This window comes from Ctenopharyngodon idella, chromosome 12 (genome assembly GCF_019924925.1).
Source record: "Ctenopharyngodon idella isolate HZGC_01 chromosome 12, HZGC01, whole genome shotgun sequence".
Classification (NCBI taxonomy): Eukaryota; Metazoa; Chordata; class Actinopteri; order Cypriniformes; family Xenocyprididae; genus Ctenopharyngodon; species Ctenopharyngodon idella.
In genome coordinates, this window is record NC_067231.1 from 23,692,050 (window position 1) to 23,717,099 (window position 25,050).

Here is a 25,050-nt window from a genome sequence, read left to right on the forward strand (position 1 = left end):
AAGAGGCCATTTCATTTTTATTTTTATAGTATAAACTCAATATTACAGTCGGCAATACAGGATGCGCAATGCTAGAGCTTGGTGAACAGGTCGCATGCTGCGTTTATCCAATCAATGACACTGACACTGCAAATATGCAAATTAGAACGTTAACCCAGTTAAAAAGTAGGGTTAATGACTTCATGCATGACTTTTCTTTTTGTGTGTGAGTGTGTGTGTGTGTGTGTGTGTGGAGATTTCACTTGGTTAGATATGTACTCTGATATATTGTCTAATGTTATGAAATGCACACATACAACTGTGACATAATTAACCATAAATGTTCAAATATGTTTTGGGGCCACTGTACAAGCCTGATATTATGATAATTTCCTCTAGTGGCAGTGAGTTAGTTTTGCAGAAGACAAATGTATAAATTACTTAATTGGATGCCTATTCTGGAACAGATTCTACTTGTTTAAAGAATGAATAAGCACATTTTGACATAGAGGGAAACTAAACAGTGAGTCAGATATGGTTGTGAACACCAGCAGGTTATCATGGTGCGTCACTTGCCTGCAACTCACTGTGGCTGCAGAGACGCTATGCTTCATAAAGAACGAAAATGAGTAAGGGGGATAAAGAGGGGGAGAAAGAGAAAGAAAGAGGGTGAGTTAGTGATTGTGGACGGAGAGATTGAGAGCGGAAAGACTAATGGTTGTGGTGAAGAGGAGTACAGGATTGGAGGAAATTAGCTGATGTGGAAAATGTTCAAATGCCGTGACTGAAAGACTGAATTCTGGTCCACGCCCGCGACCACATCCATTTACCTTTACTGGAGATGCAGATATGGCATCAAATCTTTGGCAAAGTTTAATCTTAACTTAGACACATTGTAAATAAAACATTACAACTGATGTGGAACGTGACCAGCATACCATTCAGCAACCAAAGTCATGTGATGTAATACATTTTTGACATGATAGATGTCAACACTGACACACCAGTAATGCTCTGACTTACAAAAAGAATTGTTTCTAAGATATATTTTAAAAGTCAATTCTATACTGAATAAAAATAAAACAGTATGCGTGTCTTAAGTAGTGAATTTCAGAATTTTTTAATGTAATAAAATAATGACTGACACACTGCCAATTTTAGGCACAATAAAAGGCCTTCTCAGGTCAAAAAGGCTTGAGGATGACAAATCCAGTGGCTTAAACTTGACAAATTATCGGCACTCATCCAATCCATCTAGGCCAGTAAACAGTTTTGCCTGGAATCCATGCAGATGAGGGTGCGTCAACACAATGGCCAGCCAGTAGCCTTTGACTGTTCCCATTTGGGTTCCCTCAATTGCCGTCTGGAGAGTGTTATGGGATCTGTCTCAAATTTTGGAATTGTGCTCTGCGAGAGCGGGAAGACGTAGGAGGCGCTCGGCATTAACCTGATGCTTCCTAACCCGCAGATGTCGGTCCTGAGGTTCGGTGGCACGCTTCACACCACACTCCACCTAGCCTGAGTCACGATATCTAGACTTGAATAAACTAACAGAGGAAAAGAGCTGCTGAAATATCCCTGTCCGAAGTGGAGCTAGATTCACAAAACATTCTTAGAAATAAAATTATTCTTATGCTATTTTTTTCTTACTTTCTATAACTTCTATGATCTTGAATTTGATTTGATTTCAGATTTGATTTAGATTTCTCAACGATCAAATTCACCTTACATGTCCATGAGCGTTCACAGAATGGATCTCGGGGTGGCCTATGGATAAATATGTCAAGAAGCAACATGTGGCAGTCTGACAATGTTTTGAAGGGTGAACTCTGAGGAGGGCGAGAAGGTCTTCAGACAAACAATGAGGTAGATTAAACTGGTTTACAAGTAAGGGAGGGGAACAGACTAAGCTTTGGGCTTGGAAAGCGGTGACCCCTGACAGGAGTGAGGGATCAGGCAAGAGGGTCTGAAATCTCCAGAACTGTCACTCTCCTCAGGGGATGTTGTCGCGCCTGAGGCAAGGCAACTGAGTCAACACAATGTGGGGCTCGTGGTGGTCTCTTTCACCTAGACCCTTCTGACCAGGCGAAGGAGCTAGCTGTGCATATTCAGTAAACAGAGAAAAACAGCGGACGTTGAATAACCGCAGGCCATAGGGGGCAGGCTCAGGAATGGTGGTGGTCTGCGGAGCGAGAGTGAGGAAAACGAGTCGTCATGTAGGGCATTCTTGAATTCTTTGACTGCTGTTACATGCCTCAAATCGGTTATGCATTTTTACAATGTTTTTGTAGTCATCAGCTGTATTTTTCGATGCTGAGATGTTCTTTCACGATGGAATATCTCGATCATCTAGCGTGCTTGCATTGAAGCCATGATTACGGTTTGAGTGAGAAGAAAAACTGTACTGTTTGGACCAAGGTTTGATTGTGTTGGCTGGATAGTCCATGTTAATAGTGGAATGAGAAAGTCTGAGAGCTGTCTATTAGTGAATGGTCAAGATATCATGTGTCCTGCCTTTGAAATTAGTTTTAGTTGCTAGTTTGACTTCTTATTTGAGAACTCACAAACCAAAATATGACTGGTACCCTCACATGCATTTAATTTGATACATTATTTTTTTCTAGAGGGTCTAAACAAGAAGCTCACAGGTATTTCCCCCATAAACTTTGACTTTATTATGACTTGTTTTGCACCATTGCATGGTATAGCCTTTTTGTCGTTGCATGCAAACTGTTTTCCCCACAGCACTTACAATGTAAAAGAAAATCCTGTTAATCAAGCCATTCTGGAGGAGAGAGAAAGGGTGGATTTAAGAAACTAATGCAAAAGAAACTTTCCATTACATGTAGAAATGCAACAATTACTCTTTATAATGATTAAATATTGTAGGAACAAAATCTGTAGAAAAACTAAAAAGTTAACTGGCAGTTTTCAGCCAGGATATTAACCGTTACGGACAAATGCAGATTATGGATTGAACACCTGTGAAACATCGATATGGAGTACAGTACATCGTGCCCTATTTTTACAAACTTGTGTGTATTACTTTTAAAAGTAAACTGTTCAGCAGGACTTTGCATTCAAATGCATCTTTCTCAAATCATATGGAGAGTTTATTTCTATTTAATCACCCTCACATTCTATAGGGCTGTCTGCCTGTCAGAGCCCCAGGAAATTTAGCCTGACGCTAGGAGCACTCGTCTGGCAGGCCCCTAGTTCCCATGCATAGCTCTGTTAATGGTCTACGCATCTGAATAGAGGAGGAAGTGGATTGAATAACACAGGCAGCACAGGCCAGTTCTGCTGCCTTTCTCAGCTTCACCGCAGCAATTCCTCTGTCTTGATGACGTCATTCTCTGTGTGTTTCTGTTGGCTTGTCAGTGAGCCCTGGGGCATGACACTGCCGTTTTAGTCAGCATTTAGATGAGTGAGCCGTGAGTTTTGGTGGTCGCCTTGTCTCACTGTTGTCCGTCTTTGGCAGCAGAAACCATGCAGGTGTAGAGAAGAAAAATATAATGTAATTATCAGAACTCTGAGTGTGTGAAACACACCTAGCTATGCAAGAAAGTATAATATAAGAAATATATATTATGGGTGTAACAGTACACAAACATGACGGTTCGATATGTACCTCAGTGTTGAAGTCACAGTTTGATACAGGTTTGGTACAACTAAACATAAAATTTATTATTTTTTCTTTTTTAATTAAAAGTGGTTTATTGAACAAATTGTGTCGCATTCTTTAAATAAATTCACCTATAATTAACATTTAATTATAGGTGAAAAAAAATCTATCTCAGGATAAAAAATCTATCTCAGCTAATGCTGTAAATTACATGCAGGGAGCCCTTTCTTTCACATTACTATAATATTAAAGGTTACAATTAACAACAGATCCAAAACTATTAAATTCAGTTGCTATTTATTTTTAGATATAATAATCAACACTCAAAAATAAATAAAAAATAAAATAAAAAAAAATAAAAGTAAATTGCACAAAAGGCAGGTTTGCATTAACTTCTAAATCTAATTATTATCTAATTATTTTTAAATACTCCAATTCATTTTTGAAATATAATCATTTACACACTTTCTGTCATAACTAGTTTTCATGACCAATTTATTTAAACATTAAATAGTTAAGACATTACTAACAGGTAAAGTAAATGAATAAGCTAAAATAGTATATATATTTAGTGAAATGCTCCCCTCTAGAGCTCATTTCTCTAGTGAAACATGCTGTGGATACTAAATGACTTGCCTGAGATAAATGCAATGCTACGTAAGATATTATTCTCAAGCTGTTTTATTGAGGTCTTTCCGCGGTTGAAACACTGGTTGAGAGATTACATGTAAACATATCAATGTATAGATCATCTGTTCTTCTTTTTCTGTGCTTTTTCTTCTTGTGGCAGTTAGCAAACAGCATTGCATTACCAGGCACACCCCCTTCTGCATTGGAGTGTGGATCGCATGTGACGGACTGTATTCGTCGTCTGACTGTATGCACAGTGAGGCCCGTATCGTGACTGTTCGGGACGAATGCATGTACCTTTACATCCCCTAAAGGAGGCTAGCTAGTGTGAGCTGTGCAGGTAAACCTCACTCCCCTGATCTGAAAAGGCGCACTAGCGACTGATGCTAGAGACTGTGGTCTTTAAGCCTTCACTCTACGTGTATGCGCACAGTCGAACACACATCCTTGCAAAGTATACTTTATTCGACTCGTACACATACACAGGCGTTCGATGCATGTGCAGTTTTAAGCAATCTCTCGCCACAAGTTTCAACCCATGTAAACAGCTTTTGTATTCTTTCATGCTAGAGTTGTACAAATGACTTTCTAACCTCTTCACACAATCTCTTGTCTATGTAGGCCTCCATTGTCACTGTAGATTGCATGCGTTCTGGTTTGTTCTGTTTATGCAGTTTTTCTATGACTACCTTGTGAATTGACGCCCCCAGGACATGGTTGCCACCTTGTGGATAAACTAATTACTGCAACAAAAAAAATTCAATGCGCAATGCGTACAAAGTAGGCGCGGTTGAAAAAATTTGGCGGTGCACGTACAGTACGCGCGTATTCTTCTGATGACGAAATTTGCGTCATGCGCACTGCACGCTGACCCTCGCGTACGCGTAAAAAGTGAACTATACTTTGGGCTTTAGCGTCCTTTTTTTAGCGCGCCTGCCTCCCATGCTGGAGATGCTAGTTCAAGTCCCGCTTGGAGTGTGAGTGTAACGGAGACCAGCTAGTGAGAGCTGTGCAGGTAAGCATCACTCCCCTGATCTCAATAGGTGCACTAGCGACTGTTAGCTGTCCTGTGGTGTGACATGCTAAATTCACTTTCTCTTATACACAAATTTCCCTTATATATGCATTTATACATATATATTTAATCTACAATCTTCATGTTGAGAAAAAATGTCCATGGACATGCATGTCTATTTGTCAGCTACCCTTCTGCATTTCATTACACAGAATTGATGAACTGCAGAAAGCCTTTTCTAACCCTCTGTCATGTTTGCTTCTAGTTTTCACTAAATAACAGTCTACAGCTATTCTAATATAGTCTGTGAAGTTCATAGTGTTTCTTTGCAAGTGAAAAAGAACTCGCTGAACCCCTCTGAGATATTTTTGGGCAGTGCATCTCTTTGCAACGGTTGACCTGATTCGCTCAATTATACTGAGAATTAATACTGATCTAAAATGAGCAGCACAACAAAACAAATGATATTAATAATCACAATAATATCTGTTTCCTGCTCAGCGGCCAGAGAATCAAATGTTTTATGATATGATTAGCCTGCAAAATTTATTCTAATCAATCCAGCATGCAATCTGGAATTGCAGTTGTTGCAAGCAATGACTAGCTGATCACAAGGTGTCGAAGCTCAGTGACAGAATCTGTGTCATAACTCTGAATCTTCAGTTATTTTTAAAGCCTTTTACCACGATTTGACCCCCATCTGCCAGACAACCAGATGAGCTCTTAACCTGTTCTGTCCCTGTTGTTCTTGGCCCTCTGTGTTGAAATGCACATAGAAACACTAGTGGAGCGAGAGAGGAAAAATAAGTCTGAGAAAGAAGTCATTAAAAATTACTATGCAATCATTTCATACTATAAAAATATGGTCTGCATTTGTTTTTGATTATTCTCATTAGAAATTATATGAGAAGCCTTAAAAAAAGTACAATACGTTCCATTTTATTTTAGGGATGTCATGAGAACCCAGAAAGTGAGTGTTGAGGTTGAGTGTCTGTCTAATATATAGTTCACTTAAATTAAAAGTTGTTATATTTTTAAATCCTATTAACAGTACTGTAATGTTGAATGGCTATTAATGGCTAAAATTAAGAAAGAAAATCCATTTAATAGAGACATCAATAGCAGTATTGGTATTGGTGATACTGGCCTTCATTCATAGTACTTAGTAAAAAGTTGCCATAACACAAATATTTAAAATAAACCATCTTTATGTTTTTTCTACATTATTTTGGAAAATAAAGATAAAATGTAATTATCAGAACTCTAAATGTGTGAAACACCTAGCTATGCAAGAATGTCTAATCATGTTGGTTCCTATATATGTGTGTATGTGTTAACTCTTACAATATATGTGTGTGGACATTTTATATATTTAAATTGTCCCCAAACTTTCCTCTAATAAAATGTCTGCAAATCCTGATTTCTGGAACACCTAATGAAGTTGAATCAAGACCAAACCTGAGAAGAACTATCAGTAAAAGTTATGCTTTCCCTTTTAAAAGTATCTTAATTTAAAGTAACTTGCATTGCGTCCACTGCAAGGCATTGTTTTCTTTAATAACCGTTAGAGGGTTCTAATGAGCAGCTGAGTTTATTGTGAGACTAAAAGAAAATGGCACCGTTTAAGCGGGACGTTAACAGGTGCTTGTCTGTATATTGTTTGCTAAACAGTTCGTTCACTTTTTGGAGCCTAGTCTGTTTGGATAGAAACAGCCTTTGAAATAAATAATCTGTTGACTGTAAACTTCTTCACAGGGTTTGGGGGAAGGGTAACGGCACCTTTTGCGCCAGTTCGCTGCACATGGTAGCCTAATGTGCGGGTGTGCTATTTAAAGTCTGGCCTTCCCTCACATCAGGTCAGAGTACTGTCAACATCGAGAAATGCAAACAAAAGACCGCTGGGTGTTTGGCCCTGTGCGGAGCGGAGTTGAGTGCTGCACAGATGTGGGCTGCGAGCGAACGCTCTGTCGCATGCTAAGTGACACAGGACTGTGTGTGCGCATGTTCCGTGGGATCAAATTTTCCAACACACTATTTCCATGTCGATTTTTGCTCTAATGTATACATGAGAGATCAACTGATTGCTCCGCATTGTCCGTCTTAATATGTTTAATTACAGCGAGTATGTAATGCCTGGTTCAAATTGCAAAGGATTACGTCCACGTTTTAAAGTGCAGTCATGCGGAGATGTTTTTTTTTTTTTTTTTTCTAGGATGCCCTTCCAAGGTTGCAGGCAACATCTCTGCACCCAGGTTCTCCTACTAGGTTTTAGACTCATTTGACCCTTATATGCACACACCAAATAGCCCCAACAACTGAAATCAGATTTTGTTTAGTGACAACAAACAGAAAACATGACACTGTGCTCTGTAACTGATTTTGTGATTTCTAGGAAACAGTGTTTGTTTAGTTAGTGCATGGTTTCCCACATTTAAGAAGTGTTAAGGGGGCTATTGATCTAAGTAAATTCATTTGTTTATTTAAAGTATTTTATTGGCATGATTGTGTTTTCCTACCATATTTCAATTAAATTGATAGTTCACCCAAAAAGCAAAATTCTGTCATCATTTTCTCACCCTCAATTGTTCCAAACCTGTATGCTTTTCTTTGTTCTGCTGAACACAAAGGAAGATATTTGGAAGAATGTCAGTAACTAAACAGATCTCGCCCCCCCATTGACTATATAGTATTTATTTTTCCTACTATGGTTGTAAATGGGAGATCTGTTTGGTTACTGACAAACAGATGAGTAAATGATGACAGAATTTTCATTTTTTTGATGAACTATCCCTTTAAAGCATTATTAGACAAAACAAATAATGACCAGAAAAAGAAATATACAATACAACAATAATAAATATTAATCAAGTAGGATTATAATAAATTATCATGGACATTTATGACATTCATTTCAATGTTTAAAACCGTGTTTGAAGTGAGGTGCTAGCCCAGTGATGATACTATGGCATTTCTGCTTTGGTTAATGAATGAAAATATACATTTTGCTCACAGTGATTCTTTAACTTGAAACTATGAGTGTTGTCTCTTTTGCTCTGCCATAATACCGCACTTAATGGAAACACCGTGACATGCTTTTAGACACATTTGACCTCTCAGCCTCGTATTTTGGTTTTACACAACAGTTCAATAAACAGCATGTTAATATTGAGTAACTTATGTTTTTGACATAATATTGCCTGTTACTTGGTCTGTTTTTGCTCCACCAACACGTTCCTGCGTGACTCAGTGAATTTTTTAACAAATTGGTTGAGAGAATGATTCAATGACTCACTTGTTTCATTTCTGAATAAACAAGTGTTTTAATTCATAAAGACAGTCATTTGTCGCTACATAACAATAGCCCCTTTCACACATCCAGTAAATTACCAGTAAGAGATCATGTGTGAACAGGACTTTTTCAAAAATACCGGTAAATTGGTAAAAGGGAAGTTGTAACATTACCAGTAAATTACTGGTATGATGCTGTGTGTGAATGCAGAATGAAGATTACTGGTATGAGCATGTACGAAGTGAGAACGCGCTGATGTAAGAAGTCTGCTTTGAGCCAATCGTAAGGTTCTTATAGAGATGATGCAATTACTCTGTGCTGTTTACAGTAAGCTCAGCGGCTTTTTAATAGTTTTTCTATGTAAACATGCGCTAGATGGACATCTTTGACCGTTGCACCACGTCTTGCAGCTTTTTCAACGTGTCGTGCTTGAAACCCTGCCGCCTTTTCTATTCATCAGCGCTGTGGCTCTGCAATTGGATACTATTATGCACGTCTTATGTTTTTAAGAGCAAACGCATTCTGTTTGAACATCCCCTTATGCCTGTCACTCAAGGGATAATGTAACATGCTGAAGGAAGAATATTCCTGTAATATAAAATATTTAATCACTGTCTGGAAGTATTAAAAACTTGATGTTGATTCAAGAACAGCTCTGATGGATTCAGACTGATTCAGAGGATATTTTTTTAAAAATCCATTAATAGAACTGGCACAAGAGTTTCTTTTGTTCGTGAATTGTACAACATGTTTGCACTGTATGTTTATGATTCACTAAAAGAACCGGTTCACATGTGGGGTGCGACCGAAATACACAGACATCTCAACTGGCAAAAGCTCATTTCCGGGAGATGGCACCACACATTAGTCTTTATTATATTCATCCACGTAAGTTGCGTAATGAGTTGGTTCATTCAATAGTATTTGTGCACCACATTTGAAAGGGATATAGAGTGTGACAAAATAAGCGAGGAGGGTCTCAACGAAATCCAAACGCAAGTGGTCACAGGAGACACATTAGAAAAGCATGATAATATCAGGTGTAAACGGAAATACGTCTTGGCTGACCACTTCTGATCGAATCACCCTAAACACATCTTAATGCAGGTGAAAACAGGGCTTCTCTCTCGCTCGCTTGTTTTGCGGGATAATATATATAATTTGTGGGTGACAGGGAGCCGCTATCGATATGCGGGAGACTCCCAGAACCTCTGGAAGATGTGAAAATATGCGTTTTCTTGGCATTACTTTGCAGTGCACACCTTTTACTGTATGTGAACTCATTCACTTCGGACTGCAAATTCTGCTCAAAAGTAAAAGATCGATCTTGGTTTCAAGTCAAAATTGCTCAAAATGAAAATCATGAAATCGGAAAATCAATATTTTAACCCAGGCTTAAATTTTTCCAAAAAGTGAGTCCTGAACCCTTAACCTTTCACATTTAAAGCAAAAAATATATTGCCTAGCTCTAGACAATTTTTTTTTTTTCTCTGTCAGTGTGGGTGAAAATAGGTCATGCTACTCAGATACCTTTCTTCTAGGTATCTCTCCTCTCGACGTTTACTGTTGAAAAACACTGTAATGGTGAACAGACTATGAAGGGAGCAATAGACTAAGCACAATTAGCCCTTCACATTCCAGCTGTTTCTATAAATACCCTTTTCGTGGTCTCCCCTCTCTCTGTCATTCTCATTAAAACAGTGGAAAATCAGTCTGCGTCTGCCGGGACTTTAAGCCCTGCTTCCCCTTGAGGAAATTAAGGCATGCAAAGGGCTCTCTCGATCTATATTAGAAGCTCTGGAAAGCTCTTAGAATGTGGTTAATAGATTAATTTTAGTCTGGCTCAGGTGAAGTGACAGTCTTGATGGGTCAAAGAGTTGAACCAAGCTTCAAGGTTGATAAAGAGGATTGGGAAAAGCCCTGACAGAATATGAGATTGTTTTGGTGGAACAGTAAGCTACTTCTCTTTGCTCTAGTGTGTACACCTAGTGTACAACTGGTGACAATTTTGTTTTAAATCAGTTTGACTGTAGACATACTGCTCAGGATTTCTTATTGGAGATGAACTGAGCTTTTCAAATAGTGTGTGAGCACTATTTATTTACACTGTTATAGTGGTAATAAAAAACCACCCCTGATGGAAACTTTTCATCAAGTATGACGTACATTGTTTACCAAAGCATCAATAACCTTTAGTAAGGTGCTGCCATAACTGTTGCGTCCATCTCACACACATTTACACAGATATAAGGATATATATATATATATATATATTACTGTCACTGTACTGTATATACAGTAGCAATTATATGATTGACATTTTATTTTTTGTCTCTGAAGTGAAAAGTGTCTCTGAAGGCTTCCATACATTTGTTTTGTTTTTTTTATGTGCACCATCATCTGTGTATTATTTTATGAATATATATATATATATATATATATATATATATATATATATAATAGAGAGAGAGAGAGAGAGAGAATATATTATAATATAGATTTGAATAATATATTATATATTAGGTCTATTGTAGCAGACTTGACATCACTATAAAAGGCTCTACATTCTTTATATTCTCTGGTAATGGCCAGCATAGTGACAACAATGTGGAGTGAACTAAGTATTTCCCAGGTGATGTAATTCTTTTACAAACAGCCTGTGGACCTTGATGCAAAGAAGGAATTCAAATGCCCTCATGTCTCTGGAGATGCAGAGGGTGGTTAATGGCACAGAAGGGCCCAATATGCATGTGAGCTTTGCCAGGTCTTGACGACATGTGCTGTATCCAGATGCTCTTTCCAACCCTTCTCCCTTTAAATATGTGAGATGCGTTGTAGCATTTTTCCAGCTTCAGCCTTGGCAGCCAAACACACCTAAACGAGAGTGTTTAGCTGGCTGAGCGCAGCGGCAGAGCATGCCCTCAAGCCATGGCATCCAGAGTTCAAAGCACTCCTGTCTGGAAATAGAACCTCAATCACCTTGATTGGGGAGAAAATGACCTCTTGTCTGCGGCATCTGCAGCTGTGCAGATGGGAGATGGGTATTCTTCAAGAGTGAATTCCAGGATGGCTGGTTGTATTAACTTGGTCATTCCATATGGATCCTGGCCTGTCTTGGTAATGTGTGGACAGTTGCAGATGAATAGTGCTAGATAAATCAAACAATATAATATTAAATATTTTATAGTTGGAGTGTTTTGTGTTTTTTTTTTTTCTTTTTTTTTCTCAATGTCATGTTTTCTGCATTTCACTTTTGTTGGGCGTCAATGGAAGACATGCACTTTAAATGGAATTTCCATGGCTGGTCCATTTAATGCACATGCACATACAGTAAACAAACTCTATTCCTGTTGCCACCATTTTGAGCATTATGATTCCTACTGGTATTCCATCTACTCTATACTGGCTTTTATCCAGTGTAATCAGATGGGTTTTGATTAATAAGATACACTAGCATTTCAAAGTTTGGGGCTGGTAAGACTTTAATGTTTTTTGAAGAAGATTCTTATGCTCACCAAGGCTTCATTATGGACGCTTGTTTCCGCCACTGAATAAAAAAATAAAAAAGGGTAATTGTGACTTTTTATCTCACAATTCTGAATTTTTTTTCTTGCAATTGCATTTACATCTCACAATTCTGACTTTTTTTCTTAGAATTGTGTGATATAAACTCGCAACTACATGTTATAAAGTCAGAATTGCGAGATATAATAGTTTTTTTTTTTTTCCTGTCACAATTACCTTTTTATTTTTTATTCAGTGGCGGAAACAAGCTTCCATACTTCATTTATTTGATCAACAATACAGTAAAAACAGCAATATTGTGAAATATTATTACAATTTAAAATATATATTTTTTTATTTTAAGATATTTTAAATTAATTTATTCCTGTGATGGCAGAGCTGAATTTTTTAGCATCATTACTCCAGTCTTCAGTGTCACATGATCCTTAAGAAATCATTCTAATATGCTGATTTGGTGCTCAAGAAACATTTATTATTATTATTAATGTTAAAAAACAGTTAAATACTGCTTAATATTTTTGTGGATACTGAGATACTTTTTTAAGGATTCTGAATAGAAAGTTCAAAAGCATTTATTTAAAACAGATTTATTTTTTTTTGTAGCAATGTAAAAGTCTGTACTGTCACTTCTGATCAATTTAATGCAACCTTTCTGAATAAAAGTTTTAATTTCTTCAAAAACTGATGTTAGATGTTTAGCCCTTTTAAAAGCTGCAGACCAATAACATGATTGCACTGCATTAACCAGAAGACTCCATTCACACGATCATGACAAAATTACACTCAATAAATAAATAAATAAAAGTAGATAAAAAGGAAAAATGGCTGTGATACATTAGTCTCAAAACATGTATAAGACCTTTTGGATCTCAGAGACCCAAATTTGAGTCTGACCTGGGTCAGGTCCCGATCCCACCTCTATTTTCCATTCTGCACTCCACACATCCTGTAAATAAAGGCAAAATGCCTCAAAACACAGTACTTCCTTACAAACAGGTATAATGCTTAGTTATTAGAGTCAAATGCCAATCTCCGGTTTATCTAATCCTCCTCCAAGAACTGAAGCTGTTCGTGACTGTCAGAGAGGTTATTCCATGAATTTCAGGAAGCATTAGAAATGCTAAAATCCTTCTGAAGGCATTGTAAATATGGGAGGAAAATATTATGAGATGTTCAGCTCAGCGAGGCAGTACCGGACAGTTGTTGTTTTGTGTAACTTGGATGTGGTTTATGTAACTTGTGCCTTTTTCACCATCCATGTTTTGGAGTTTCATTGAGGTGATTTGTTGATGCTGTTGTTCCTTTTGGAATTTTTTTTTTTTTTTTTTTTTTGTTTGAAGTTCACCAGAACCTGTGGTTCACCTATGACAGGAAATTGCTGTGGGTCCTTTCCGGAATGGGGTTAAAAGACTCAGCCAATGAGTCCTTGAGTTTCCACCGCATAACAACAATGTTTCAATTCGTCTAATCGGGGGTATTTAGGCTAAGTAAACTATTACTCTTTGGGATTTCTTCAGAAGACATGGCCCAGTCATGCCGGTCTTTTATTCAAACCATTTGTGTGTGGTTGGGAGTCAGGGGCGGGCAGCAGCCGGCGGAGCGAGTGGAAGGATGGAGAAAAGATTGGATAGCCCTGGGAGAAAGTCTGAGACGCGCAGAGTGAGAGGTCTTGGCTGCCAGTGCCAAACCACACGCAGCTTGCGTGATTGTGGCTCTGCTGCCTGCACACGCTCCCCCTTTTTTCTCCCAAACTCCCAGAAGCACCTGCACGCACCGCCACCTGACCTCCACGACCTTTGAACTTCTAAGAAACCGTCCGAACAAGATAAGGGTGAAAAAGACAGACGGAGAGCAAAAAGTGTGACAAACATCTAAGTTTAGCTCTTACTTCACCCTCTCTTGTCCGCATTTCAGACGAACTCCAGATTGAAATAATAAAAGCACAAACTGAGTCTCTGACCCGTGATCATCTGCGTCTCAACTGAATGCTTTTTGTGATATCTTACCGCTATAATTCATACATGGTTTTTCCATTACAAATGCACTTTGTCGACAAGCTTTGGTCGATACACAGTGCACGTTGATTTACGATGCTTAACGAGAGCGCTACAAACTGATAAATTAATTTCTTATCAGGTCGTAGTGTAATGGTCTCACTTAGGGGTCCTTAAGTAGTCTCACACATACACACACACACTAAATATGTATAAAAGGAAGAAAGTTTGAGCAGGAGCCAAAAGCCAGATCTCGCCAGCAGCTTTTTAATGGCACAGGTTTATAATGAAACACTCCTTTAGCCCCCTTCCCAAAGCAGTGACGCTATCCACTAGACACACACACACATATTAGAAACGCACGCTATTCATAACATGTGAGGCTATCACGAATGGAAAGAGGCATTTCAGGGGATGAAGAGAACTCGAGCCTTACGAAACCCAGGTTTGTGAAAGAAAAAACGTGCATAACCTTCTTAGTTTCTCATATATTACATTAATACAGAAGACTGCCACTTAAAGATTGCCCATTTAAAGATTGCATTGAGGCCAGTTCTCAGGTGTTTTGAGTCAATCTAAATGAGGTTACAATTATGGACATGTCCGTACATGTCCGTACCGTTTCGGCTCTGGCGGGCCTCCATGAAAAAGCCATTGATGAAATAAAACTTCCTGCACAAAGCGCACAGCCTCAACACACACAAACCATTACTTAGAGTCTGACAGTGACTATTATGCAGCCCATGTTATGCACTTCCTAAGATGCAAGGCATGCAGAACAATAGCACGACCTCATAGACAGAGTAAAATATTGTGCATTAGATTTAAAAGCATCTCTGATTTGCTCAATGGCTTCACAAGAGCTCTGGATTATGGGGCTGGGTATAAACATTTGACAGTTTAATGTTAAATCACAAGCTTTTGATTCTGATTTGTTTCTAAATCATTTGGGCTTTTTTACACACACACACACACACACACACACACACACACACACACACACACACACAAACATAATGTAATGATTACTTGATGTTGTTTTAGTAGCCACTCTGATTCAGGGAGTTCATTAAAAGATTAGTTCACTTCAGAATTAAAAAATTTATTCACCCCCATGTCATCCAAGATGTTTATGTCTTTCTTTCTTCGGTCGAAAAGAAATTAAGGTTTCTGAGGAAAACATTCTAGGATTTTTCTCCATATAGTGGACTTCACTGGGGTTCAACGGGTTGAAGGTCCAAATGTCAGTTTCAGTGCAGCTTCAAAGCACTCTACATGATCCCACCCGAGGAATATTCTAAAAAAAAAAAATTTCAACTGTCATTTTCTAAAAAAAAATTACATTTATATACTTTTTAACCACAGATGCTCATGTTGGACTAGTGTCCACTTCGCGCATTACGTAATCACGCTGTAAATGTCACGTGTGACGTAGGGGGAAGTACTGATCTAATGTGCTTACAAAGCAAACGTGCTAAGACAAAGTCAAACGCCCTTCACAAAAAAAGGTAAACAACGATGTCGGACGATTTTGAAGTTGGAGGAGAAAATGAGGTGACCTTTCCAATGTGATTACGTAATGCGTGAAGTCGTGGACACTAGTGCAAGACGAGCATTTGAGGTTAAAAAGTATATAAATTTGTAACTTTTTTGTTCGTTTTTCTAGATAAGACCCTTATTCCTCGGCTGGGATCATGTAGAGTGCTTTGAAGCTGCACTGAATCTGAAATTTGGACCTTCAACCGGTTGTACCCCATTGAAGTCCACTATATGGAGAAAAATTCTGGAATGTTTTCCTCAAAAACCTTAATTTCTTTTCGAATGAAGAAAGAAAGACATGAACATCTCGGATGACATGGGGGTGAATTTATCAGTAAATCTGAATTCTGAAATGAACTAATCCTTTAAATGAAGGATTTGTCAGAGTGATTCAAACTGTAACTCCAGATATCCTGAGTATTTTTAATGGTTCATTAAAAATACAGTCTCAAAAGAGTCATTTCCTTGTTAATTGTACTACACTGGTTGTGATTCGCTAAAAATTACAGATTCACACAAGTCATTTGTTCATAAATCAGACTACACTTGTCACACACATGTTATTGTTGCATGTTTTCTTGTCATTATGTCACGGTATGCAAAAATCTCATTTGCGACATTGGCATCAAACTCAGAGGTTTTAGATTTTGCAACAGTGGCGTAGATTCAGCAGTGTCGATGCAATTCTTCTGAAAAAAAAAAAAAAACTGATATTTTTTTTTTTTAGAATCAGTATCATTCAAATAAAAAACCCAGACCCAGTGTCAGATGGTAAGATATTTGCACTTTTTAAATGTCTTTGGCTGGTTGTTGCAAGACAACATTTAGTAACGTAAGAATCCATGATTCAGCATGCAAAAATAATCCGTAAAGTCTATATTTACCTTATTCATTCATTTATTTATGCTTTCCAAAAAGGATATGCTTGAATTTCTTATTGCATATTAGATGTGCAGAGCTTACACTTCCCATAGTGTCTCTTTTCTTAGCCACCCAGCCGACACACATTTGGGCCCCAAAATATTCCCATGTGTGGCCAGCATGAAGCTGTCAGCTCTTGTTACCCCAATATCACCCAGCAGCTTTGAACACGCCAAGCCCACCAGAGCAACAAGTTCACAGCCTATTGTGTCATTTCCGCTAGTGAGAATGCACAGAAAGGGGTCATTCAGGCCAGACTCACCTGAAACGAGAGTCTCATAGCAGTAACAGTTGTGTAAGCAGGCACCAATTTATGACCAACGGAAAATATAGAACCCTCAATTCTTCAAGGATCACTGGGACTTGGAGGCCACAGCAAAACCGTAGCCAAAAACAGACAGCGAGTATTCTGAAAAAGACTGTGTGACGTAAAGAACGTACAAGAAAGTGATGAATGGTCAGAGGAAAGGAAGGGAAAAATTTCCTTTTCCTCTGTTTTTCTTCGCTTTCTCCAAATGAATGGAGTTCTGTTTAGTTGACTTCGAAAGCAGTAGTCATTATTTTGACAGTGACCCACCAACAGAAGGTTAAGTCATTACAGAGGCATCCTAGGCCACTTTCAACTCTCAGATATTTCAGGCATTTCTTTCAGAAGTAGTAACCAACCAGCAAAGAGTCTGGATAGGATGGACCTTCAGTGTGAATGGACACCATATAGCCTACTCTTTTTTTCAAAAACAAGGCTTTAGGAGGTGTTTTCTTTTTTAGTCACCACTTTTTTTAGAAAGGCATTTTTCAATGTTACGTCAGTATTACAACACTGAAAATGAACTCTGTTTTCACTGTTACTGTAGGGAGCGCTATTACGCATCTTCTGAAATGGTACAGACTCTCTGGATTAAAACACAGGCAAAGAAGAAGTAGAAACAAGTGATAAATGCTTTGAGTGCATGAGAAATCACATTCTCTCGAGTAGGTACTTATTTTGAATAAGTAATTACTTAAGGATCACTAAAAAAGTATGTTCTAAATAGTATGAATGTGTGTAATATGAATGTAATTTGGACATATATACGCCATGCTATATACGCCATGTTGTCATTGTCATGTGAAGTACAGCGTCAGTTGCGTTCACTGCCATTCATAAATCTTCTCCTGTGGCCTCATGGGATAGTAAAGTGTCCATCGTGTGAACACTTCTCACTGGATATAGTAGATACATACTCTTTTATGAGTACTGTGAATTCGGACATACATCTCTTGTCACATACTGTTTTTCATCTACTATATAGTAGGGAAGTATGTGATTTCAGATGCAGCCAAAGCTTATGCACTATAAAATAATGTGATGTAATTTTATTTTATTTGTTTTGTTTTGTTTTTAAAGCAGAGGCTCTGTTCCTCATTTGATGTATAGCATACAACAAAACATTCTGGAGGCCATGAAAGTTTTGTCAAAATGATCAAAAATGGTGGTGCTGGGTGGCAACTTTAAATAAAAATGCTGGCGGGGACAGAGTAAACTGATGAATTGAAATAATGAAAAATTAAATATGCAAACATAACTAATAATATTAGTAAATAGTATTTTTATTATTATATTTTAGCTAATTTAATTTTTAAAATATTAATGACATTAATACCCTAAATACCAAAAAAAAGTTAAGGTAAGTCCATAAGCAGCAGGGGCGTTTCCTCCGAGGAGGCAAGGGAGACAGTGCCTCCTCAAAAAAAAAAATGATGAGAAAATAATCCATATTACATATAAAACAACACAAATATTACAAATTATGACATTAAAAAGAGCGCAAGTCACTCGTATTTCTTAAGGAACACTGCCCAACAGCGACACCCGCAGGTAAAGTTACAGCAGGAGTCATGCCTCCCTTTGCTCTCATAGAAAACCATAGAAAACCATTAGACCCACGGCGTGCGGTGGGTTTTGTGGGGGGTAATTGAGAATGAATGGGGAAAAATCACGTGAGAGGAGGCAATGTCTCCATCGCGCTATGATTGGATGTAATTGGTTATGATTGGATATGATTGGTTTGTGCGATAAATCCCGCCTCTTGTTTACGTGCACGTTCCGCTCTCAGTTTGAATGAGCAAATGATGGCGTCAATGGAAAGACTAATTGAAAAGTAAGTAAACAGATCACCCAGTTAGATATCACTGCTTTATGTCATGTCAAAATCAAACTTGAAATGGACTGAAAACATGATGACTGCGGGGGTTTTTAGTGCAATCAGCTTGGTGAAATTGAAAATACAATTCGTGTCTGTGACAGACGGTGTTTACGGAGCATGACTGATGATCCAAAATAGCCTTGACTATTAAAAAGAAAAACATCAATACACAAATAAAATATATTGTTTAAATTATTATTGACTTTAGTTATTATTTTGGAATGAATGTAGAAATGCTTAAAACACTAACCTGATGAGATTGACTTGGTTTTAATAAATAGAACATTTATTACAATACATTGTTAATGTAAAATTACAAAATAGAATTGTATTTGGTTTCTTTTTTGATGTAATGTAAAGTAATGTTCATTTAACAAGGAAGATGTGTCAACGTTAAGAGTAATGCACATGAATTTACATTGATTCATAAATAAATAAAAAAATTTGCCTCCTCATTTCAGATCACCACTGCACGCCACTGATAAGCAGGTAAGCAAGAATGTGCATTGAGTGTGAATGTTTCTTTTGTTTTGGTTTATTTTACTGAAACCTCATTGATTGAGTGTGCTGATTTATATATTTTAAAATGTGCAGTTTTTCCTCTATCAAGTTCTGAAGCAACATTAGATGTTTGAGAACTTCATTATGATTTGATACCTTCCTCATTTGCTAATGCAAATATGTAAGATATATGTTAAAACTGAATCATAGCAACAGGTGGATAGTCCTGTGTGGCCTAAAACTGCATAAGCATCAGTTTTGTGTTGCTCCAGTGGCAGTTTTATCATCTTTTGTGAAAGTGCTGCCCTCTCGTGGTAAACTTGTGTGCTTACATGTTCATGCATACATGTTGCTGCAAATCAAAAGGTCAAAAACTGATATTACAATTTAGACAAAATCTTTATATGTAGAAAGTAACTCTGTACATACATACCTTTGTAATTAAATGATTGCTTGGATCCAGTGTGTTTTCTGTGACTTGGCTATGCAATATCGGGCACAGTGCGTCAAATCCATATTAAGTTCTCAGAAACTCTCACCCGATCAGTTTTATCAGCTACCGGTAATTGAAACTCTTGTTATAATGCCACTGAATCTAGAAGGAAACAAATGGCACAGCTCTGTCTCCTGGATATCCCCTGGTATAAAAAGCAGTGGTTAAACTTAGTAACGAGTGTATGTGTAGCAGTGGAAAAACGTGACTCACACTGTAAGGATGGTGGGGTTCAGACAGGGGCAGGTCTGGCTGAATGGGGTTCTTCTGAGGGAACTGGGTCAAATCTCTGGGTCCAGGATGAGATGAACGACAGATGAAAGGGATACTGTAGGATATTAGTTCTGCCTGTAGCAATCAGAGATCAAGACCTACAGATTTAGCTTCTGTCAGATACAGAAATGACTTTGATTCTTGAGCTCCTATACAGCACAAAAACAGATATGTGGAATATGACTGAGCATTACTGTTTGTATTTCATGGTATGGCATTGCAGATATCACAAATAGATACATAAATTAATTCAGTATGCAAATGGAAGGTATTCCTATCTGATGGGATTCACCCAGGGATTGTACTCAATGAACTTTTTTGTAGTAAAAAAGTCACTCTGTTCATTTACCTCTAGAGGGCGATCAGAGGACAGAATAGAATAAAACCGATAGAATAGAATATTTAATACTTTTTCTTTAGAATGCATTTAATCCTAAATATTGTATGTTTATTATAAAAATAAAGATTCTTTATTAGCATCTGTGATTCCACAAAGAACCTTTAACATACCACAAAAGGTTCTTTAAAGTGAAAAACTTTTATTAAGATCATTAAAATGTTCTTCAAATGGTTCACTGTGGAAACCTTTTGAAACCTTTATTTTTAAGAGTGTGTATCACTGACTGCATTGGACTGAATAAAATAATATTTATTTATTATATTACTTTATTAGAATAAATTCAGTATTACAGTTCTGCTAAAACACAAAAGAACACAAAAGAAAAAATACACTTAATAGCGATATTATGTATTAACCTTAGCTCTAGGTATGTTTCCGGGACTATATCTTCTAGTGAAAAGATCCAATTAATAAATAAATTTACTTAATAAAATAATAATGTTCTTAATATTTTCGCTATGTAGTAACCATTGCATTAAAGCAATAAGGTGCTTAAATATTTGCTGAATTGTGAATGCAGTCATGGCTAAAAGGGTTGTAAAGATTCCACTTTATGACTGATATTCACAATATAGCTTGGCTTTTAGCTTATTCTTTTAATTATAACAAACTGTTCTGGATCCTTGATGGTGACTGGTCAACAGCACTCCAAGCATGCTAAAAAAAAAACACCCTTGACCCCAAAAGGTAAAGCCTCACTGCAGGTGTTTGGTACACATATAACATCGCTATATCCTGAAGTTTACATTAACTAGATATCAGCAGTGTTAATGACATGTGATCTGTTGCAGGAACACAAGAGAGATGATGGGATGAATTGAGGATTTGTAAAGCAGCAGGCACCACCATGATAACACAAGTTGTCAGATGCGGGTCAGGAATCTACAATAGATAAATGATGTCTGTGAATGTGAACTCTCACTATAAAGCGACAGAAGACCAATCTTAAATCATAATAGATCATAATACTGAAATTCATACCAGTCAGAAAGTTATTCCTCAGGGAAAAAGATGCACAAAAAGACCTTTCATGACAACATGCTCCAGTAGTGGGGTATTGTCACACTATATGGGGTAAGTTGTCACAATGGATCCAGCCATTAAAGTTAATCACTTTTTTATTGCCAATGTGTGAACAGCTTATAACGAAGCTTAAAAAACAAGACCAGAAGAACGAGACCAAAAACGAGAATTCAGAGGCTGCATCCTTCAAATGATGTGGATTTCAAAGGCCACCCCTTTCGAAGACCATGAAGGTCGGAACGAGCATTGTTAAATGGGACGGTCCAGCCTATGGAGGATTGTTCTTGTTGCCTAGCGACTGTGACAGCTGCCCTTGATGAGTGGCAGTAACGTTTGTACAGTACTGGACTTTTTTGAAAGTTATATTAAACTGTATGAAAACAAAAACGGGGTTCACAAACTATGTTTACCATGGTCCATTTCTGTATATAATAGAGAGTATAAACTATTTGTAATCTTAGTAAGATATAAGTCAACATTTGAACCGCTTTAAAGTTTTTTTTTATTATTATTATTTTTACATTTGTATTATTAGGCAAAATAGCCCTAAACCTAACCAAGCAAAATGGAGCGAGCTTCGGTGATAACTAAGCGCAAGTACTACAATATTAATTTCTCACTAGAAATGACAGCGAAAGTGACAAACGTTGGTCAAAAACATACATTTCAATACAAACTGACCACCAAACCGTAACTTTTAGACGCCATCTTTTTTTTAGCTCAACTGTCACATAATAAACAGGATTGTGGGATATCAAAGGCAGCAAAGCATAGCCTACATCTCGGACGTGCCTTAAAGGATTAGTTCACTTTCATATAATATTTTCCTGATAATTTACTCACCCCCATGTCATCCAAGATGTTCATGTCTTTCTTCAGTCGAAAAGAAATGAAGGTTTGAAAACATTCCAGGATTATTCTCCTTATAATGGACTTCAATGGCCTCCAAACGGTTGAAGGTCAAAATTACAGTTTCAGTGCAGCTTCAAAGGGCTTTAAACGATACCAGACGAGGAATAAGGGTCTTATCTAGTGAAACGATTGGTCATTTTCGAAAAAAATGTAAATGTATATGCTTTACATAAACAAATGATCGCCTTCCAAGTGCCTCCGCCAAACCCATACTTTCGTATTCTTCAAAAAGCTTACGCTGTATGTCCTACGCCTTCCCTATTCTACTTACGGAAAAAATGTAACTGCCGCTTCGTTCATTCTGTAAGTTGAATAGGGAAGGCCTTAATTTGGGGCCTATCAGGTACAGTACATGGCAAATTTCCTCAAGGAAAAAAATCTCTCAACTAATGCTGTGAACTATATTTAACCCCAGTTGGTACATATTTATGATATTAAAGGTTAAAATTAATAATGTTATACTAATAAATTTTAATGACATAATTATGTTTCTACACGTTTTTTAATATAAACGGTTAGCCTAAATGGTGGCTGTCATAAAAAACGGATTTATTCAAACATTAAATAGTACTGAAGAAAGTGTAAAAATAGAATGAATATGAAATACAGCCTAGTGCATATATTTAGCAAAATGCTGCTCTCTAAGTTCATTTTTCTAGCTGACTAACAAGTTTTTGGGCATTGAACGCTTTTCTGAGGTAAATGTGACGTTATATGACATTGTTTACAAGCCGTATTGACATCTTTCCGCGGTTCAAAAACTGATTGAGCGATTACATGTGACATGATACGGATTTCGGTATACTGTACTTTTTCTTTCAACATACCTGTTCATTTTCATTCATGTTTATTTCATGTTGTAACTAGTAACTCAGTCACTTGAACTGAGGCGCGCGCAAAGAGCGCCAAAACAGTTTGCGGCAGCTGAAAAGACGTCTATGGTCTCGCTGTAGTCTATGGGAAATTAGCCCATTTTCGATTCTTGTAAGGTTTATTGTGCTTGCCTCAAAAAAAAAAAAAAAAAAAAAAGTAAATAAAAACCACCACCATCAAAAAAGGGCACTTCGAAGTGTAAGAGCAAAAAGAGCAAGTGCTCTGCACAGGTTGAGCCCTACCTGTGCACGTGCCTGCCTCATCTGTCGACATGTTGCAGAGCTGTTGCAAACATTTACATGACCGCTAAGCGAAGAACGAAAAAGAACTTCCCCAAATCGAATTCAATGTCGTACGTTACGTGTGCACGAGTGCGCGCACACATATTTATATAGCCTAAATGAAGAGATATATATATATATACTATATATATAGTATATATACACTATATATATAGTATACTATATATATATATATATATACACACTATATATATATAGTTGAAAATATGTAATATTTGTATGAGTTTTCTTCATTTATATAAATGTTTTGTAGTGTATAAGAAAGAAAAAAGTTCTTGATAAATAGTTGAGTATAAGGGGAGGAGGCTGGTGATGGGAGTGATGATCAGATGTTCACCACCTTCACCTCATCTGTACCTGCGTGAAAACCATCCAGATAGAAGATGCCTTTTGTTTCTTGTTGTGTTTGAGTCTTTTCTAGAAGTGTGCGCAAAAATGACAACGTAGATGTTCTTTATGCGTGTCCAAATGGTGCCTATGCAGCGTTGAAGCTTTTTAGACGTTTTACTGCACGAAAGATGAACTCATCTCAGCATATTCACTTCTCCCCGAACTGGAAAGTTGAGTCAGTAATAATTTCTGTCATATTCTCTATCATTTTTTTGGTTGGTACCGTGGGGAACTGTCTTGTGCTCGCAGTTCTCATCCGCAACGGCCAGATGAACACAAAGAGCACCAACCTGTTCATCCTGAACCTCGGGCTGGCGGACCTCTCCTTCATCGTCTTCTGCGTGCCTCTCCAGGCTACCATCTACACCATGGACGAGTGGGTTTTTGGACCCTTCGTGTGCAAAGCTGTGCACTTTATAATCTTCCTGACCATGTACGCGAGCATCTTTACTCTGGCAGCTGTGTCTCTGGACAGGTACGTTTATCATCCTGTTGCGCACAAACAGCGCGCGCTTTTCTTTCCAGTTCAGTGAGTCGTGAAACGCATAATTGATTGAGAAGTTATATATAGTCAATAATAATAATACGCAATAACTCTAGGCTACTGAAGGAAAGTGTTAGCATGCACGGCACTTAATCAGAACAGTGCAGAAAGAAACTAACACATTTGACGGTCTGTGATGCAAATACAGTTATAATCTTTAATTCACTTATTTTGGTATTATTTTGAAAACAATGCAAAAATAATACCAAAATAATTTGAGCTGTGTTTAATAATGCATGTTAGGGATTAACATATGTTAAGCACTTTTAAAATTAAATGATTAATATAATAAGAATAATATAATCATCACAATCTACCGTGAAGGATATTTGTGCAGAATATTAGGCTGAATTTTTTATTTATTTATAAAAAAAAAATTCTTCCCTATTGTGATGTATATATCCCAGTCAAATAGCTCGAATCAGAAAAAAAAAAAAAAAAAAATGTAGGGTGGGACTTGATTTTGGCTATTGGGAATTGATTGGATCATTGGATGGCTGTGGTTTGCTATTGGTCAATCTCATGTGAGTGACAGCTTGTCCCGCCCTCACACCAGTAAACATGTCATCAAAGAAGAGAAGTTGATGCAAGAAGGAAGAGGAGTTATTTTGATTATGAGGGAACATGTTTACTGTA

General features: G+C 37.4%; 1 protein-coding gene across 2 annotated transcripts in view; it reads left to right on the forward strand.

The window, feature by feature from the left end:
• The window catches only part of LOC127523333 (galanin receptor 2a), a 50,500-nt gene that overhangs the window by 21,293 nt on the left and 4,157 nt on the right, over positions 1 to 25,050 (forward strand). Inside the window, exons 4-5 of one of the 2 annotated variants that reach the window (XM_051913914.1) lie at positions 19,165 to 19,192; positions 24,120 to 24,345. In XM_051913914.1, the coding sequence (XP_051769874.1) occupies positions 24,140 to 24,345 (206 nt within the window). In that variant the 5' untranslated portion in view covers positions 19,165 to 19,192; positions 24,120 to 24,139. Of the gene's footprint in view, positions 1 to 19,164; positions 19,193 to 23,709; positions 24,346 to 25,050 lie in introns of those variants that run through there. The other variant, XM_051913913.1, reaches the window with a different exon arrangement.